Source organism: Rhinoraja longicauda, chromosome 3 (genome assembly GCF_053455715.1).
Source record: "Rhinoraja longicauda isolate Sanriku21f chromosome 3, sRhiLon1.1, whole genome shotgun sequence".
In the NCBI taxonomy this organism is placed as follows: Eukaryota; Metazoa; Chordata; class Chondrichthyes; order Rajiformes; family Arhynchobatidae; genus Rhinoraja; species Rhinoraja longicauda.
Genome location: NC_135955.1, coordinates 12001508 through 12016656, shown reverse-complemented (window position 1 = coordinate 12016656; position 15149 = coordinate 12001508). Strand labels below are relative to the sequence as shown.

Below are 15149 nucleotides of genomic sequence, written 5' to 3'. Positions count from 1 at the left end.
CCCTGTTTCTTGGCCATGTGTTTAAATGAACAACACTGTAAACAGGGTCCCCTTCAGGCTCCTGTGAACCTGTCAAAGGCACAAAAAAAGCAAAGCATATTTTAATGAAGAAATTAGAGCTCCAAAACTGTCCACCCATCCCCTCCCACAGCGTCAAAACTGTAGATAAAATGGAAGGGAATCACAAAATGTACAGCTTTCCAATCCTATCCTCAGGGGGTGTTGGAGGCTTTCATAGATGAGGTTCTTTGTGCAAACCTAACAATAAACGGATCATGTATTGTTACTTTGGAAAGAATAGGATCAATTCCGAATTACATTGGCCATTCAAGACCAAAGCTGGTGTATTAGATATAACATTGGTCTCCTTACCCATAAAGGCAATGTACAGGCAGTTCCACTATACCACACACACTGCATTCTTACGCAACATCTTATTATAGAAAATTACATTCTGAAAAGAATTGTGCCAATGAGAAAAAGGAGGTTAGAGGCTCGGGATTATGAGACTTATGAGACTTATGAGACTTCTCCCACTGGTTTTTCAAAAATAAAGATCTTTTCTATCACTCCGTTTAGTTTTGTAGCTGCGATCTACAAATACTGATGGCTCAATGTTACATTTAATAGAGTATCACTGCTCAAATGTCAATTGAAATGAGTGCTTGGCCACCCATGATTTGTATTCACCAGAGACAGTGGTAACTGATTACTGCAGGGAGGTTACATGAACAGTTATTAAAGATGTGATAGCATTACATTTGGAAAGTGGTGAAATCATCGGACAAAGTCAGCATGGATTTACCAAAGGCAAATCATGTCTAACGAATCTTATAGAATTTGTCGAGGATGTAACTAGTAGAGTGGATAAGGGAGAACCAGTCGATGTGTTATATCTGGACTTTCAGAAGGCCTTCGACAAGGTCCCACATAGGAGATTGGTGTACAAACTTAAAGCACACAGTATTGAGGGTTCAGTGTTGAGGTGGATAGAAAATTGGTTGGCGGACAGGAAGCAAAGAGTAGGAATAAACGGGTCCTTTTCGGAATGGCAGGCAGTGACTAGTGGGGTACCGCAAGGCTCAGTGCTGGGACCCCAGTTATTTACAGTGTATATTAATTATTTGGACGAGGGAATTGCATGCAACATCTCTAAGTTTGCGGATGACACGAAGCTGGGTGGCAGTGTTAGCTGCGAGGAGGATGCTAGGAGGCTGCAGAGTGACTTGGATAGATTAGGTGTGTGGGCAAATGCATGGCAGATGCAATATAATGTGGATAAATGTGAGGTTATCCACTTTGGCGGCAAGAACAGGAAAGCAGAGTATTACCTGAATGGTGACCGATTGGGAGAAGGGGAGATGCAACGTGACCTGGGTGTCATGGTGCACCAGTCATTGAAAGCAAGCATGCAGGTGCAGCAGGCAGTGAAGAAAGCGAATGGTATGTTGGCATTCATAGCAAGAGGATTTGAGTTTAGGAGCAGGGAGGTTCTGCTGCAGTTGTACAGGGTCTTGGTGAGACCGCACCTGGAGTACTGTGTGCAGTTTTGGTCTCCTAACCTGAGGAAAGACGTTCTTGCCTTAGAGGGAGTACAGAGAAGGTTCACCAGATTGATCCCTGGGATGGCGGGACTTACATATGAGGAAAGACTAGATAGACTGGGCTTGTACTCGCTGGAATTTAGAAGACTGAGGGGGGATCTTATAGAAACATATAAAATTCTTAAGGGGTTGGAGAGGCTAGATGCGGGAAGATTGTTCCCGATGTTGGGGGAGTCCAGAACCAGGGGTCACAGCTTAAGGATAAGGGGGAAGTCTTTTAGGACCGAGATGAGAAAACATTTCTTCACACAGAGAGTGGTGAGTCTGTGGAATTCTCTGCGACAGAAGGTGGTTGAGGCCAGTTCATTGGCTATATTTAAGAGGGAGTTAGATGTGGCCCTTTTTGCTAAAGGGATCAGGGGGTATGGAGAGAAGGCAGGTACAGGCTACTGAGCTGAATGATCAGCCATGATCATATTGAATGGCGGTGCAGGCTCGAAGGGCCGAATGGCCTACTCCTGCACCTATTTTCTATGTTTCTATGTTTCTGTTTCTAACATGTTTTTCCCCCCCAGGTTTTTTTTATCCAAGATAGCTTTTTTTCTGCTTCCCAATTTCCAAAGTAACTTTTAACTGGATCTCTACTTCCTGATAGAGATTACTTTATAACCAATTCAGGCTGTATAATAGCATTACCTAATTCAGTAATCGTGTTGTAGCCAATTTGCGATTTCAAAACTTATGTTGAGCAGAACTACCTATACTTTCTTTGCAGGTTGTGCAGCAAAAGTTCATGAGGCTCGTTTCTGGGATTGCAAAGAGATTAAATAGGTTGGACCTTCAATCTTTAGAGTTAAGGACAGGTGTCCAATACAAAATACTTCCAGTAGGTTCGACAGATCAGATTAATTAAAGGGCGGCACGGTGGCGCAGCGGTAGAGTTGCTGCCTTACAGCGAATGCAGTGCCGGAGATTCAGGTTCGATCCTGACTACGGGCGCCGTCTGTACGGAGTTTGTACGTTCTCCCTGTGACCTGCTGGGGTGTTTTCCGAGATCTTCGGTTTCCTCCCACACTCCAAAGACATACAGGTATGTAGGTTAATTGGCTGGGCAAATGTAAAAATTGTCCCTAGGGTGTAGGATAGTGTTAATGTGCAGGGATTGCTGGGCGGCATGGACACGGTAGGCCGAAGGGCCTGTTTCCGTGCTGTATCTCTAAATCTAAATCTAATTCCCATGACTGAGGAATCTGGAATCTTAGTGCGAGCCCTGGGCCTTGAGGCAAGTCTTTTAAGTATTAATAATCCACTTGAACACACAACCCGATCTGCTCTGAGAGGGATTGTCTTTGCTGATCTAATTAGGAAGCTATGGGAGGGAGGGGGGGAGAGTAGGTGGTAGAGACAATTGAAAGGCCAGTTATTAAATGTGGATTTGAGCTCAGCTTTTCCAAAGAATGTCCTCGATGTGAAAGGAAGTTTGGGCAGATTCCCCCATTACCTGGCTCTGGTCCTTGTGGTTCCCGACCATTGGCCACGCTGGCATCAACACCACACCCACGCTGCTGTGAGCCTGTCAAAGACACAGGAAAGTATTCTGTGAGAATCCCCTCTCGATACCTCTCCCACTCTACTCCTTAAACACATCTCTACTCTCAGCTCTAATGCATCTGGGCCTCCTAATTCCCTGCTCGAGTTAGAAACATAGAAACATAGAAAATAGGTGCAGGAAGAGGCTATTTGGCCCTTCGAGCCAGCACCGCCATTCATTGTGATCATGGGAGATCATCTACAATCAGTAACCTGTGCCTGCCTTCTCCCCATATCCCTTGATTCCACGAGCCCCTAGAGCTCTATCTAACTCTCTCATAAATTCATCCAGTGAATTGGCCTCCACTGCCCTCTGTGGCAGAGAATTCCACAAATTCACAACTCTCTGGGTGAAAAAGTTTCTTCTCACCTCAGTTTTAAATGGCCTCCCCTTTATTCTTAGACTGTAACCCCTGGTTCTGGACTCCCCCAACATTGGGAACATTTTTCCTGCATCTAGCTTGTCTAGTCCTTTTATAATTTTATACGTCTCTATAAGATCCCCTCTCATCCTTCTAAACTCCAGTGAATACAAGCCTAGTCTTTCCAATCTTTCCTCATATGACAGTCCCTCCATCCCAGGGATTAACCTCGTGAACCTACACTGCACTGCCTCAATAGCAAGGATGTCCTTCCTCAAATTAGGAGACCAAAACTGTACACAATACTCCAGATGTGGTCTCACCAGTGCCCTATACAACTGCAAATTCTGTACTCAAATCCTCTCATTATCAAGGCCAACATGCCATTAGCTTTCATCACTGCCTGCTGTACCTGCATGCCTACTTTCAGCGACTGGTGTACAAGGACACCAAGGTCTCGTTGCACTTCCCTTTACCTAATCTGACACCATTGAGATAATAATCTGCCTCCTTGTTTTTGCCACAAGTGGATAACCTCACATTTATCTACATTATACTGCATCTGCCATGCATCTGCCCACTCACTCAACCTGTCTAAGTCACCCTGCAACCTCCTAACATCCTCTTCGCAGTTCACACTGCCACCCAGCTTTGTGTCATCCGCAAACTTGCTAGTATTACTTCTAATTCCATCATCCAAATCATTAATATATATTGTAAATAGTTGCGGCCCCAGCACCGAGACTCCACTCTCCACTGCCTGCCATTCTGAAAGTTCTTTCCTTTCATAATCTTCTTAAAGGCCCTGTCCAATTTCAGATCCTTAAACTTTGCATATGCTTCCTTTTCCTTCGAGTCTAAATTTACAACCTCTCATCATTAAATCACTCTGACCTACTGATGCAAACTTCCCCAAAAGGCAGCTGCTCCCTAGCTACTTGCCCCAGTAAAAGAACAAAGTGCTAGAGAAGTTCAGAGGGCCACACAGGCTCTGTGGAGAGAAATGGATCGATGATGTTTTGGGTCGGGATCCTTCATCAGATTGATAGAGGGGAGAAAGCTGGCGAGTAGAGTTGAAGGGGAACGGGTGTGGCAAAAACTGACAAATGTTGGTAGATTCAGGTGAAGAGGGTTGAGTGGCAGATGGGTGGAGTTTGTAACAAAGGATTGAGATAAAATGAAGACAAGGCTGTGTAGATGTGGAATCAGATAAGGAAGGAAGAAGACTGTCTAATATAAAACCAAAGGGAAGGATGTCGTTAGGCCTCCTTCTGCCCCAGTTTTGAACACTATTCAGTGCCTATCCTGCCCTGCCTAGGGATGTTCTGTTGTATTAATCATGCCACATGCTTGCTCAGTAGACTAACAAAAAGTTTGGCATTTCTCCAACAACACTAGCCAATTTCTACAAATGCACCATTGAAAGCAAGACAAAGTGCTGGAGTAATTTAGCAAGTCAGGCAGCATCCCTGGAGAACATGGATAGGTGACGCTCCGGGTCGGGACCCTTCTTCAGACTGATCGGGATACTGTCAGGATGCTTCACAGCTTGGGAACCGCTCCCCAAGACCGTAAGAAATTTCAGAGAGTTGTGGATGTAGTCGAGTCCATCACACAGACCACACTTCCCACTAATGACTCCATCTACACTTCACGCTGCCTTAGGCAAGCAGTCAACATAATCAAGGATCTTTTTCACCTCGGTCATCCCCTCTTCTCCCCTCTCCCGTTGGGCAGAAGATATATCAGCTTGAAAACACAATCCACCAGATTCAGGAACAGCTTCTTCCCCACTGTTGTCATGCTGCTGAATGGTCCTCCCACAAACTATGGTGTGGTCCCCATCTTCCAACTTGCTTTTTATCTGAACTTTTTCTGGAGCTGTAACACCGTAATGAAGTAATTACGGATGGCACAGTGGCACAGCAGTAGAGTTGCTGCTTTACTGTGCCAGAGACCCGAGTTCCATCCTGACTACGGGTGCTGTCTGTATGGAGTTTGTACTTTCTCCCTGTAACCACTTGGGTTTTCTCCGAGTGCTCTGGCTTTCTCCCACACACGATAGACATAGGTATTAATGATATGTGGTGATCGCTGGTCGGCACAGACATGGTGGGCCAAAGGGCCTGTTTCCACGCTGTATCTCTAAAGTCTAGAACACAATATTATGTACTCCCGTACTTTTCTCTTTACACTACCTGTTGTACTTGTATATGGATTGATTGTACTCATGTATAGTATGATTAGACAATAGACAATAGACAATAGACAATAGGTGCAGGAGTAGGCCATTCAGCCCTTCGAGCCAGCACCGCCATTCAATGCGATCATGGCTGATCACTCTCAATCAGTACCCCGTTCCTGCCTTCTCCCCATACCCCCTCACTCCGCTATCCTTAAGAGCTCTATCCAGCTCTCTCTTGAAAGCATCCAACGAACTGGCCTCCACTGCCTTCTGAGGCAGAGAATTCCACACCTTCACCACTCTCTGACTGAAAAAGTTCTTCCTCATCTCCGTTCTAAATGGCCTACCCCTTATTCTTAAACTGTGGCCCCTTGTTCTGGACTCCCCCAAAATTAATACATGAATGCAAGCTTTTGTTGCTATTGTACAAATCTAAGGACCTAATCAAGAACCTATCAATCTCCGCTTTAAAATTTCCAATGACTTGTCCTCCATTGTTGCCCGTGGCATTGAATTCCACAGATTCATCACCCTCTGGCTAAAAAAAAAACTTCCTCATCTCCATTCTAAAGATTCATCCTTTTATTCTGAGGCTGTGCCCTCTGGTCCTGGACTCTCTCACTGCTGGTAACTCCACGTCGACATGTCCGTTTGAAAGTATAGAGACCAAGGACCTATACATTTACACCTGAGTTCATATCTTCTTGCATTAAAGGCCAACATTACATTTGTTTTCCGAAATCCACACGTTTGGACATAAAGTGAGTCATCTGTGAACATCAGTATTCCCCAATCCATCACCACTGTAGCAGCACTGAAGTTTGCCAGCTTTTTTTACTGAAGTGGGTTATCTCACATTTTAACCCATGCTCTCTAGTTTTTGATATCTCAACCCTGGGAAAAAAGACTATCTACTCTTTCTATGTGTCTCATAATTTGACATTCTTTGATCAGTTCGCCCCTCAGCATCAGATGTTCCAAAGAAAAACAATCCAACCTCTCCTTATAGCTAAAATCTTCTAATCCAGGCAGTATTCTGTAACCCTCTGCTGCACCCTCTCCAAAGCGTCCACATCCTTCCTGAAATGTGGTGACCAGAACTGGACATAATACTCCAAATGTGGCCTAACCTGGGATGACTGTCCTCCTGTTCGCATTTCCGGCCTACAAAATTTGAAAAAGCAACCATTCCCAAGAACACCCAAAACAGCCCACAATGCAGTTGTTATTGGCAAACTTACCTATTTTCAAAGACCTGAGAACAAATACCATCACAAGGAGGGCAATAGCCAATATGGACAATCCAAACCAGAGGAACTGCATTAACCATTTCCCTTCGTCGAAAAGGTGGATCTCACGCGTGTCTCTCTGGTGTTCATTCACAGCCACACACGTGTATTTCCCTGGCATCCTGGGGTGAAGCAGCTCTCCCACAGTCAGTAGTTTCTCTGAATCATGTGTGACCCTCATCTCACTACTGTTCAAGTGCAGTGTGCTGTTCCCTGGGCCGATCCACGTGATGTTTGCAGGGGGCTTCCCTTCAGCCCTGCACACAAGGGTCTTTTCTCCAGTTACATTGCCGCTCTCAACTAACAGCTCCAGGATGGTGGCTGGGACTTGGAGAAGGAAGAAATTCAATTAAAACTCATTGAATTAATCATTATTGGTGCTGTGTGAGGATAGAGTCCATCTGAATGAGGATTGGAAGAAGACACCTAGGAATCTGCAGTGAAATATTTGCAGATATGATAGTGTCTTTGAGAAGCACATGAATCTACGGGAAATGGAGGGATATGGATCATGTGTCGGCAGATGATATTAGTTTAACTTACCATTATGTTCTGCACGGACACTGTGGGCCAAAGGGGCTGTTTCTGTGCTGCACTGTTCTATGCTCTAATATTCAGTGAGAGAACATACAGGATCCTGGAGTGGATGTGAATGAAAGAGACTGATACAAATACCCCAGGACGGTCTGTGAATCTTTGCAACACAGACCCTGTCACAGATACAGGGTCTGGAGGTTCAGCAGGTGAATGTGGTTCTGAATCTCTGACCCTGCTGCAGGGAGCTCTGTGCATCCTGGCCGGAATCAGTACTGTCTTCCAACCACTAGGGGCGGTGCTGAGCGAGGGCAGCCCAGAGCAAGGAATGGATTGGGCCGATCTCGGCTCCACCTGTCACTGATCTCATGTCCTCTTACAGTTGATCATGTGATTTTATCGTTCACAGCACAATACAGACAGATCTTTCCTTACCCACAACCTCCAGTTTCGTCTCATCCTGAGTCACCGTCTCCTGTGTGGAATTCATGACCCAAACGTGACAGAAATAGTCACTGCTGTCGTTCAGTCTGAGCTCCTTCACTCTGATAGAGGCTTCTCCCTGGTCTAGTTTTCCCACCAGCTCATATCGACCTCCTCCCTTTATAGGGACATTGTAGGGAGGGTTCACAGAGTGATTAAAGACTGTGGACTCTTCCCGTGGACTCCCCTTCATCCAGCGGATCGTGATGGGGCTGGGATTCCTGATCGAGGGGCTGAAGGAGCAGGGCAGTGTGGCTGAATCACTTCTCTTCCCAATCACCAAGGATGTCTTGTTCTTTCCATCTTGTATAGAGAAAAGTTGTATTTAGCAATCTTTTCCACATGGTTTATAAAAATACTTCATCCATGCCTGTGACTTTAATTCTCCATCCCACTCCCACTTTGATCTGCCTGTTTCAGACCTCCTGCACTGTTCTAACGAGGCCCAATCTCAAGCAACAGTACCTCATCTTCTGTCTGTACAACATGAAGTGCCTTTGTGTTAACATTTAAAACAACAATTTCAATAACTTGCTTACTGTTTGTATAAGAACTGGCCAGAACTGCCTCAGAAGTCAATATTACCTGACCCATACCACCATAATCATAGCCTGACGACAATATCACTGGAGATGCCACAAGACTCCCATCAACACCAACATTGGAGATGAGAGAGTGACAATAGACAATAGACAATAGGTGCAGGAGGAGGCCATTCGGCCCTTCGAGCCAGCACCGCCATTCAATGTGATCATCGCTGAACTTCCTTAATCAGTACCACGTTCCTGCCTTCTCCCCATACCCCCTGACTCCGCTATCCTTACGAGCTCTATCTAGCTCTCTTTTGAATGCATTCAGAGAATTGGCCTCCACTGCCTTCTGAGGCAGAGAATTCCACAGATTCACAACTCTCTGACTGAAAAGGTTTTTCCTCATCTCAGTTCTAAATGGCCTACCCCTTCTCATGTGACGTTCAAACATGAGAAAGTGAAGACAATCACAAGAGTGCAGCCCGCATAAGTGGCAGCTTAAATATCAAACATGCACATGGGTTGTGGTGTGCTTATTTAAAATGCAAGAGTATCATGAGGAAGGCAGATGAAAGATACTGCAATTTTTTATCTAATACAGATATAGGCAGAGAAATGGCAGATGGAGTTTGATCCAAACATATGTGAAGTGTTGCATTTGGGAGATTGATTGCAAGTGGAAAGTATACAAGGGTAAGACCCTTAAAACCACTGATGTACAGAAAAATATTGGGTTCTAATCCAAAACTACCTGAAAATGGCAACACAAGGGAAAAAGGTGTGCATTATGCATACTCGTACAGTATGCTTGCTTTCATTGGTCAAGGTACGGAATACAAGATGTGTAGGAAGGAACTGCAGATGCTGGTTAAACCGAAGATGGACACAAAAAGCTGGAGTAACTCAGCGGAACAGGCAGCATCTCTGGAGAGAAAGAAAGGGTCTCGTTTTGGGTCGAGAAGAAGGGGCTTTTTTGCGTCTATCTTCTGAATACAAGAGTCAGGAAGTCATGTTCGCAGCTCTCTCCAACTTTAGTTACGACACTGAGATTATTGCATCCAGTTTTATGTACAGTTCTCACCCATTATAAGGATGTGGAGACTTTGGAAAGGTTTCAGAAGAGGTTTACCAGAATGCTGCCTGGATTAGAGGTTATTAGTTATAAGAAAAGGTCGGACATACTTGAACTACTTTCTCCGGACTGTTGAAAGTTTATAAAAATGTGAAAGACATGGATAGGGGGGAGAGTCAGAACCTTTTCCCTGTGGTGGAAATGACAACGAATAGACAGCATTGTACTAAGGATAGAGGGGAAAAGATGAAAGGAGATACGTGGGGAAAGTTATTGTTTACACAGAGGGTGGTGGGTGCCAGGAAAATACTGCTAGGGGTGGAGGTTGAGGCAGCTACGATAGTTTTTTAGAGGCTTTTTGAAATGCAGGTAATGGAAGAAATGTATCACCTGTCGGTAGACAAGATTAACGCAGTATCATGTTCAGTACAGACATTGTGGGCCAGAGGGCCTGTTCCTGTGCTGTTCTACGCTGTCAGTGGGAGCTCATTCCTCTTAAGGTTGTTCAATATGTTATTATCGTTTACAGCATAACATACGTTTCCTTACCCACAACCTGCAGTTTCAACTCATCCTGAGTCACAGTCGTCAACGTTGAATTCCTGACAGAAACGTGACATGAATAATCACTGGCGTCACCCTGTCTGAGTCCCCTCACACTGATGGAGGCGTCTCCCTGCTCCAGGTTTCCCATCAGCTCATATCGATCTCCTTCATTTACATTTCCAGGAATGCTCTGGGCTGTGGGGCGGTGAGGAGGGTGACGAAAGACATCAGACCAATTTGGTGGACTCCCCTTCATCCAGCTGATAGTGATGGAGCTGGGACTCCTGATCGAGGGACTGAAGGAGCAGGGCAGTGTGGCAGTGCCATCCTTCCTCCCAATCACCATGGATGCTCTGACATTATCACCTTGCATAGAGAAGAGTTTTAAAGTGTGAATATGATTTAGAAATTGAATACAATAACCACACAGTCTATATCAATAGTTCATCCATACTTGTGACTTGGATTCTCCATCCCATTCCCACTCTGATCTAGCTGTTCCTGACCTCCTGCACTATTCTAATAAGGGCCAATCTCAAGTAAAGACACCTCAGCTTCTGTCTGGACAAGATGGAGCCTTCAAGGCTCCCAGTGAGCCTTGACCTTGAAGACCGGGAACCGGAGAGGAGGATGGAATGAATGAATGAATGAATGAATGAATGAATAGGTTTATTGGCCAAGTATGTGCATATACAAGCAATGTGCCATGGTGCTCTGCTCACAAATGATAACACAAACATACAGTTAACAATTAAGAAGAAAGCATAAACCCATCAAAACAATAAGGATACAACATTACGGTCTAAACATGTGGGTGAAAATAAACCAGAGCAAAAAAGAGGCTACATACTTTGGTTATTGAGTAGAACTACTAGTGGAAAAAAGCTGTTTTTATGTCTGGCTGTGGCTGCTTGGACAGTCCGGAGTTGCCTTACAGAGGGAAGTGCTTCAACGATTTTGTGGCCAGGGTGAAAGGGGTCAGAGATGATCTTGCCCGCTCGCTTCCTGGCCCTTGCAGTGTACAGTTCATCAATGAGGGGAAGGTTGCAACCAACAACCTTCTCAGCTGTGCGAACGATCCGTTGGAGCCTCCGGATGTCGTGCTTGGTGGCTGAGCCAAACCATACCATGATGGAAAAGGTGAGGACAGACTCAATGATAGCAGTATAGAATTGGACCATCATTGCCTGTGGCAGATTGTGTTTCTTCAGTTGCCGCAAGAAGTAAATCCTCTGTTGGGCGTTTTTGACTGTGGAGTCGATGGTGGCCCCCCCATTTAAGGTTCCTGGAGATGATGGTTCCAAGGAACTTAAATGACTCCGCAGATGTGACTGTGGTGTTGTTGATGGTGAGTGGGGGCAGGGAAAGGGAGCTCTTCGAAAGTCTACAATCAGTTCCACTGTCTTAAGAGCATTGAGCTCCAGGTTGTTACGATGGCACCAGGACGCCAGCTGTGTCACTTCCCATATGTAGGCAGATTCCTCCCCATCCTGGATCAGTCCAATCAGGGTTGTGTCATCCGCAAACCTGAAGAGCTTGACAGAGGAGTCTATGGAGGTGCAGTCGTTGGTGTAGAGAGAGTAAAGGAGGGAGAATAAAGGCACGGTTAACTGAATCAGGAGGGCTGGGGGCTGGAGACTTATGGTCTGCACCCTAAGCTCATCTATGTGAGGCACGGTTCATAGGATCATAAGTGATAGGTGTAGAATTAGACCATTCAGCCCATCAAGTCTACTCCGCCATTCAATCATGGCTGATCTATCTTTCCTAATCCCATTCTCCTGTCTTCTCAAAACCTCTGACAACTGCACTAATCAGGAATCTATTTACCTCTGCCTTAAATATATCCACTGACTTTGCCTCCACAGCCTTCTGTGGCAAAGAATTCCACAGATTCACCACCCTCCGAGCAAAGAAATTCCTCCTCATCTCCTTCCTAATAGAACGTCCTTTAATTCTGAGGCTAAACCCTCTCGCCCTAGTCTCTCCCACTAGTGGATACATCCTCTCCACATCCACTCTATCCAAACCTTTCACTATTCTGTCGGTTTCAATACGGTCCCCCCTCATTCCTCTGAACTCCAGTGAATATGGGCCCATGCTGTCAAACATTCATCTGATGTTAACCTACTCATTCCTGGGATGATTCTTGTAAACCTCCTCTGGTCCCTCTCCAGGGCCAACACATCCTTCCTCATATATGGTGCCCAAAATTGCTCACAATGTTCCAAATGCGGCCTGACCAGTGCCTGAAAGAGTGTCAGCATTACAACCCTGCTTTTGTATATAAACCCTCTTGAAACAAATGCTAGCATTGCGTTTGCTTTCTTTACAACTGATTCGACTTGCAGATTAACTTTTTGGGAATCAGAAAAGGCCTGGTTAACCGAATCAGGAGGGGTAGGGGGTTTTAACTTCTGCGCCCTAAACTCATCTGTGGGAGGTGCCCCCCCCCCCCACCCCCCCAAACCGCCCCTGGGGAAGAAGGGCTGAAGAGGGAGGGCTGTGCAAGGTGAGGGACAATGGTTCTCAAGTCAAGTCAAGTCAAGTCAAATTTATTTATAAAAGCACATTTAAAAACAACCCACGTTGACCAAAGTGCTGTACATCAGAGCAGGCACTAAAAACACAATAAGAACAGACATCACAGCACACAGGCACAAAATAAACAGTTCAAATGGAGCAGCACAAAACAAAAATCAACCTCAACAGAAGGCTTCAAAACGCTAAAGAATAAAAGTATGTTTTGAGCCTGGACTTAAAAGAGCCAATGGAGGGGGCAGATCTGATGGGAGGGCGATGCTGTTCCACAGTCTCGGAGCTGCAACCGCAAAAGCGCGATCCAAACGTTCTCAGGACAACTGGAATGGAGGCGACGGCTGCAATGGGCCTTTCTGGCCACTGTAACTAGGACTGTAAAATGGTGCAAAATGGCAACAGTTGCACAGACACAGTGGGCACTTCTGTACATTATGTACTAGCCGGGGAGATTGTGCTTATTTATGAAAACTGATATTCTTGCTGATATGTATGCAAAAAAGTATTTCACTGTACTTGGTACATGTGATAATAAAGAAACCATTGAACCGAAAATAGACACAAAATGCTGGAGTAGTTCAGCGGGCAGGCAGCATCTCTGGATAGAATGAATGGGTGATGTTTCGGGTTGAGACCCTTCTTCAGAAGAACTGAGACAGTATCGCAGATGTTGTAGAACTCGCCAGTTCTGATACAAACAGCGAGCAAGTCACCAGAAATTGTTCCATTCAAGTTGACCCAATGAACCATTGAGTTAACATTGAATACAACAATTTCTGGTAAATTTCTCGCTGTTTGTATCAGAAGTTCCGCAGCAGGTTATTCATCTGCGATACTGACTCCTTTCTCCTCTCTCCACTGACACTGCCTCATCTGCTGGGTGTTTCTTGCATCTCTGACGTGCAATTTGCAGCTCTAGATTATATCTTTGTTTGTGTTCTGTCACCAATTTCCTTCCTTAATTTACCAACTAGATAATTTCATCAACAGCAAACCTCGACTCACCCTTTCAGAGATATATCCTATTTCCGATCCACCCCTCTATACAACCTCTGAATCTTCAGCTAACTTATTGAAATTGCAATAAGCGTTGAGAGAACAAATCGTTGAGAGAAGAAGTGTCTCGACCCGAAACGTCACCCATTCCTCAGTCTGAAGAAGGGTCTCGACCCGAAACGTCACCCATTCCTTCTCTCCTGAGATGCTGCCTGACCTGCTGAGTTACTCCAGCATTTTGTGAATAAATATTGAGAGAATAAATGATCAATATTCCATTTTTGCTTATCTTCAGTAGAACTGGTTAGTTCTGATAAAAGAGAGAAAAAGTATCATCCAGAATTCTTGAATTCAATGGAGTCTGGAATGAAGCTGTGAGCCCTGTTCTTCAAATTGCATTAGACTGGTTATAAGGAAGTCACAAAAAATAGTCAGAGGGGGAATTGCAATGAGGATTAAAATTACAAGCAACAGAAAGCACAGGATTAACCATGCAGATTGAATAAAAGGTTTCCCCTCGTTCCCCCACCCATCAACTGCATTTACTCCTTGGGGAAGCAGCCAACATAATCAAGGATCACTCACACCCGAGTTACTCTCTCTCACCCCCTCCCCATTACCAGAACCAGAGGCTGACAATAATGTCACTGGTGGTCCCATGATTCTTCCATGAACACCAGCAATGGAGATTAGACATGATGTTCACCTATGTCCAACCACTAGAAAGTGAAGCCAATCACAAGAAAGTAGACCAGAAAAATGGCAGCTCCAATGATCAACCTGTCCATTCCCTCCGCACACACAGGTATCTCCCGATACATTATCACTCCCAACAGACAGCTCCAAGATGGTGCCTAAAGCCGAGAGAGGGATAAAAGTCAATTAAATTCACTGTTATTCATTCGCACATAGGGAGAAACTCCATCCAGTAGCACCAGGAAGGGGTGAGGGGTTGTAAGTGACCCAGCAGGAGAATTGAGTGAAATATTCAGAGAGGAAACAGAACAAAGCTGATTCTTCTTACCGTTGTTCAATGTGATTTTATCATTTACTCCTCAACACTGACTGTTTCCTTACCCAAAACCTATAGTCTCGTCTCATCCTGAGTCACCTAAATCCATGTCTTGTGAGGGGAATTCCAGGTTGTCCAAACATGACAGAAATAGTCGTTGGTGTCATTCAACGCGAGTCTCCTCACTCTGATGGAGGCGTCTCCTTTGTCTAGCTTTCCCACCAGCTCATATCGACCTCGTCTATTTACAATGTTAGTGCCGTGACCACTTGTGGGGTAGGAACGGTTGTGATTAAAGACATCGGACTCTTCCAATGGAGTCCCCTTCATCCAGAGGACAGTGATCACCCTGTGATTCACGCTCGGGGGGCTGAAAGTGCAGGGCAGTGTGGCAGAACTGTAGAAAAGGTTGGGCAAAGGAGAGACAATCTGGGCTGAATGGCCCATTCTGTGCTGGGAATTCTCAAT

General features: G+C 45.1%; 1 protein-coding gene across 1 annotated transcript; it reads right to left on the bottom strand.

Moving 5' to 3' along the window:
- Nucleotides 1–153: 153 nt before the first annotated feature.
- On the bottom strand, nucleotides 154–10481 carry LOC144611550 (CD276 antigen homolog). The gene is made up of 6 exons (XM_078430703.1): nucleotides 10139–10481; nucleotides 7940–8290; nucleotides 6923–7297; nucleotides 5325–5377; nucleotides 3046–3117; nucleotides 154–159 (listed from the first exon to the last, which is right to left on the bottom strand). The coding sequence occupies exons 1-6, from the start codon at nucleotides 10479–10481 to the stop codon at nucleotides 154–156; spliced, it is 1200 nt and encodes a 399-aa protein (XP_078286829.1).
- Nucleotides 10482–15149: the final 4668 nt, after the last annotated feature.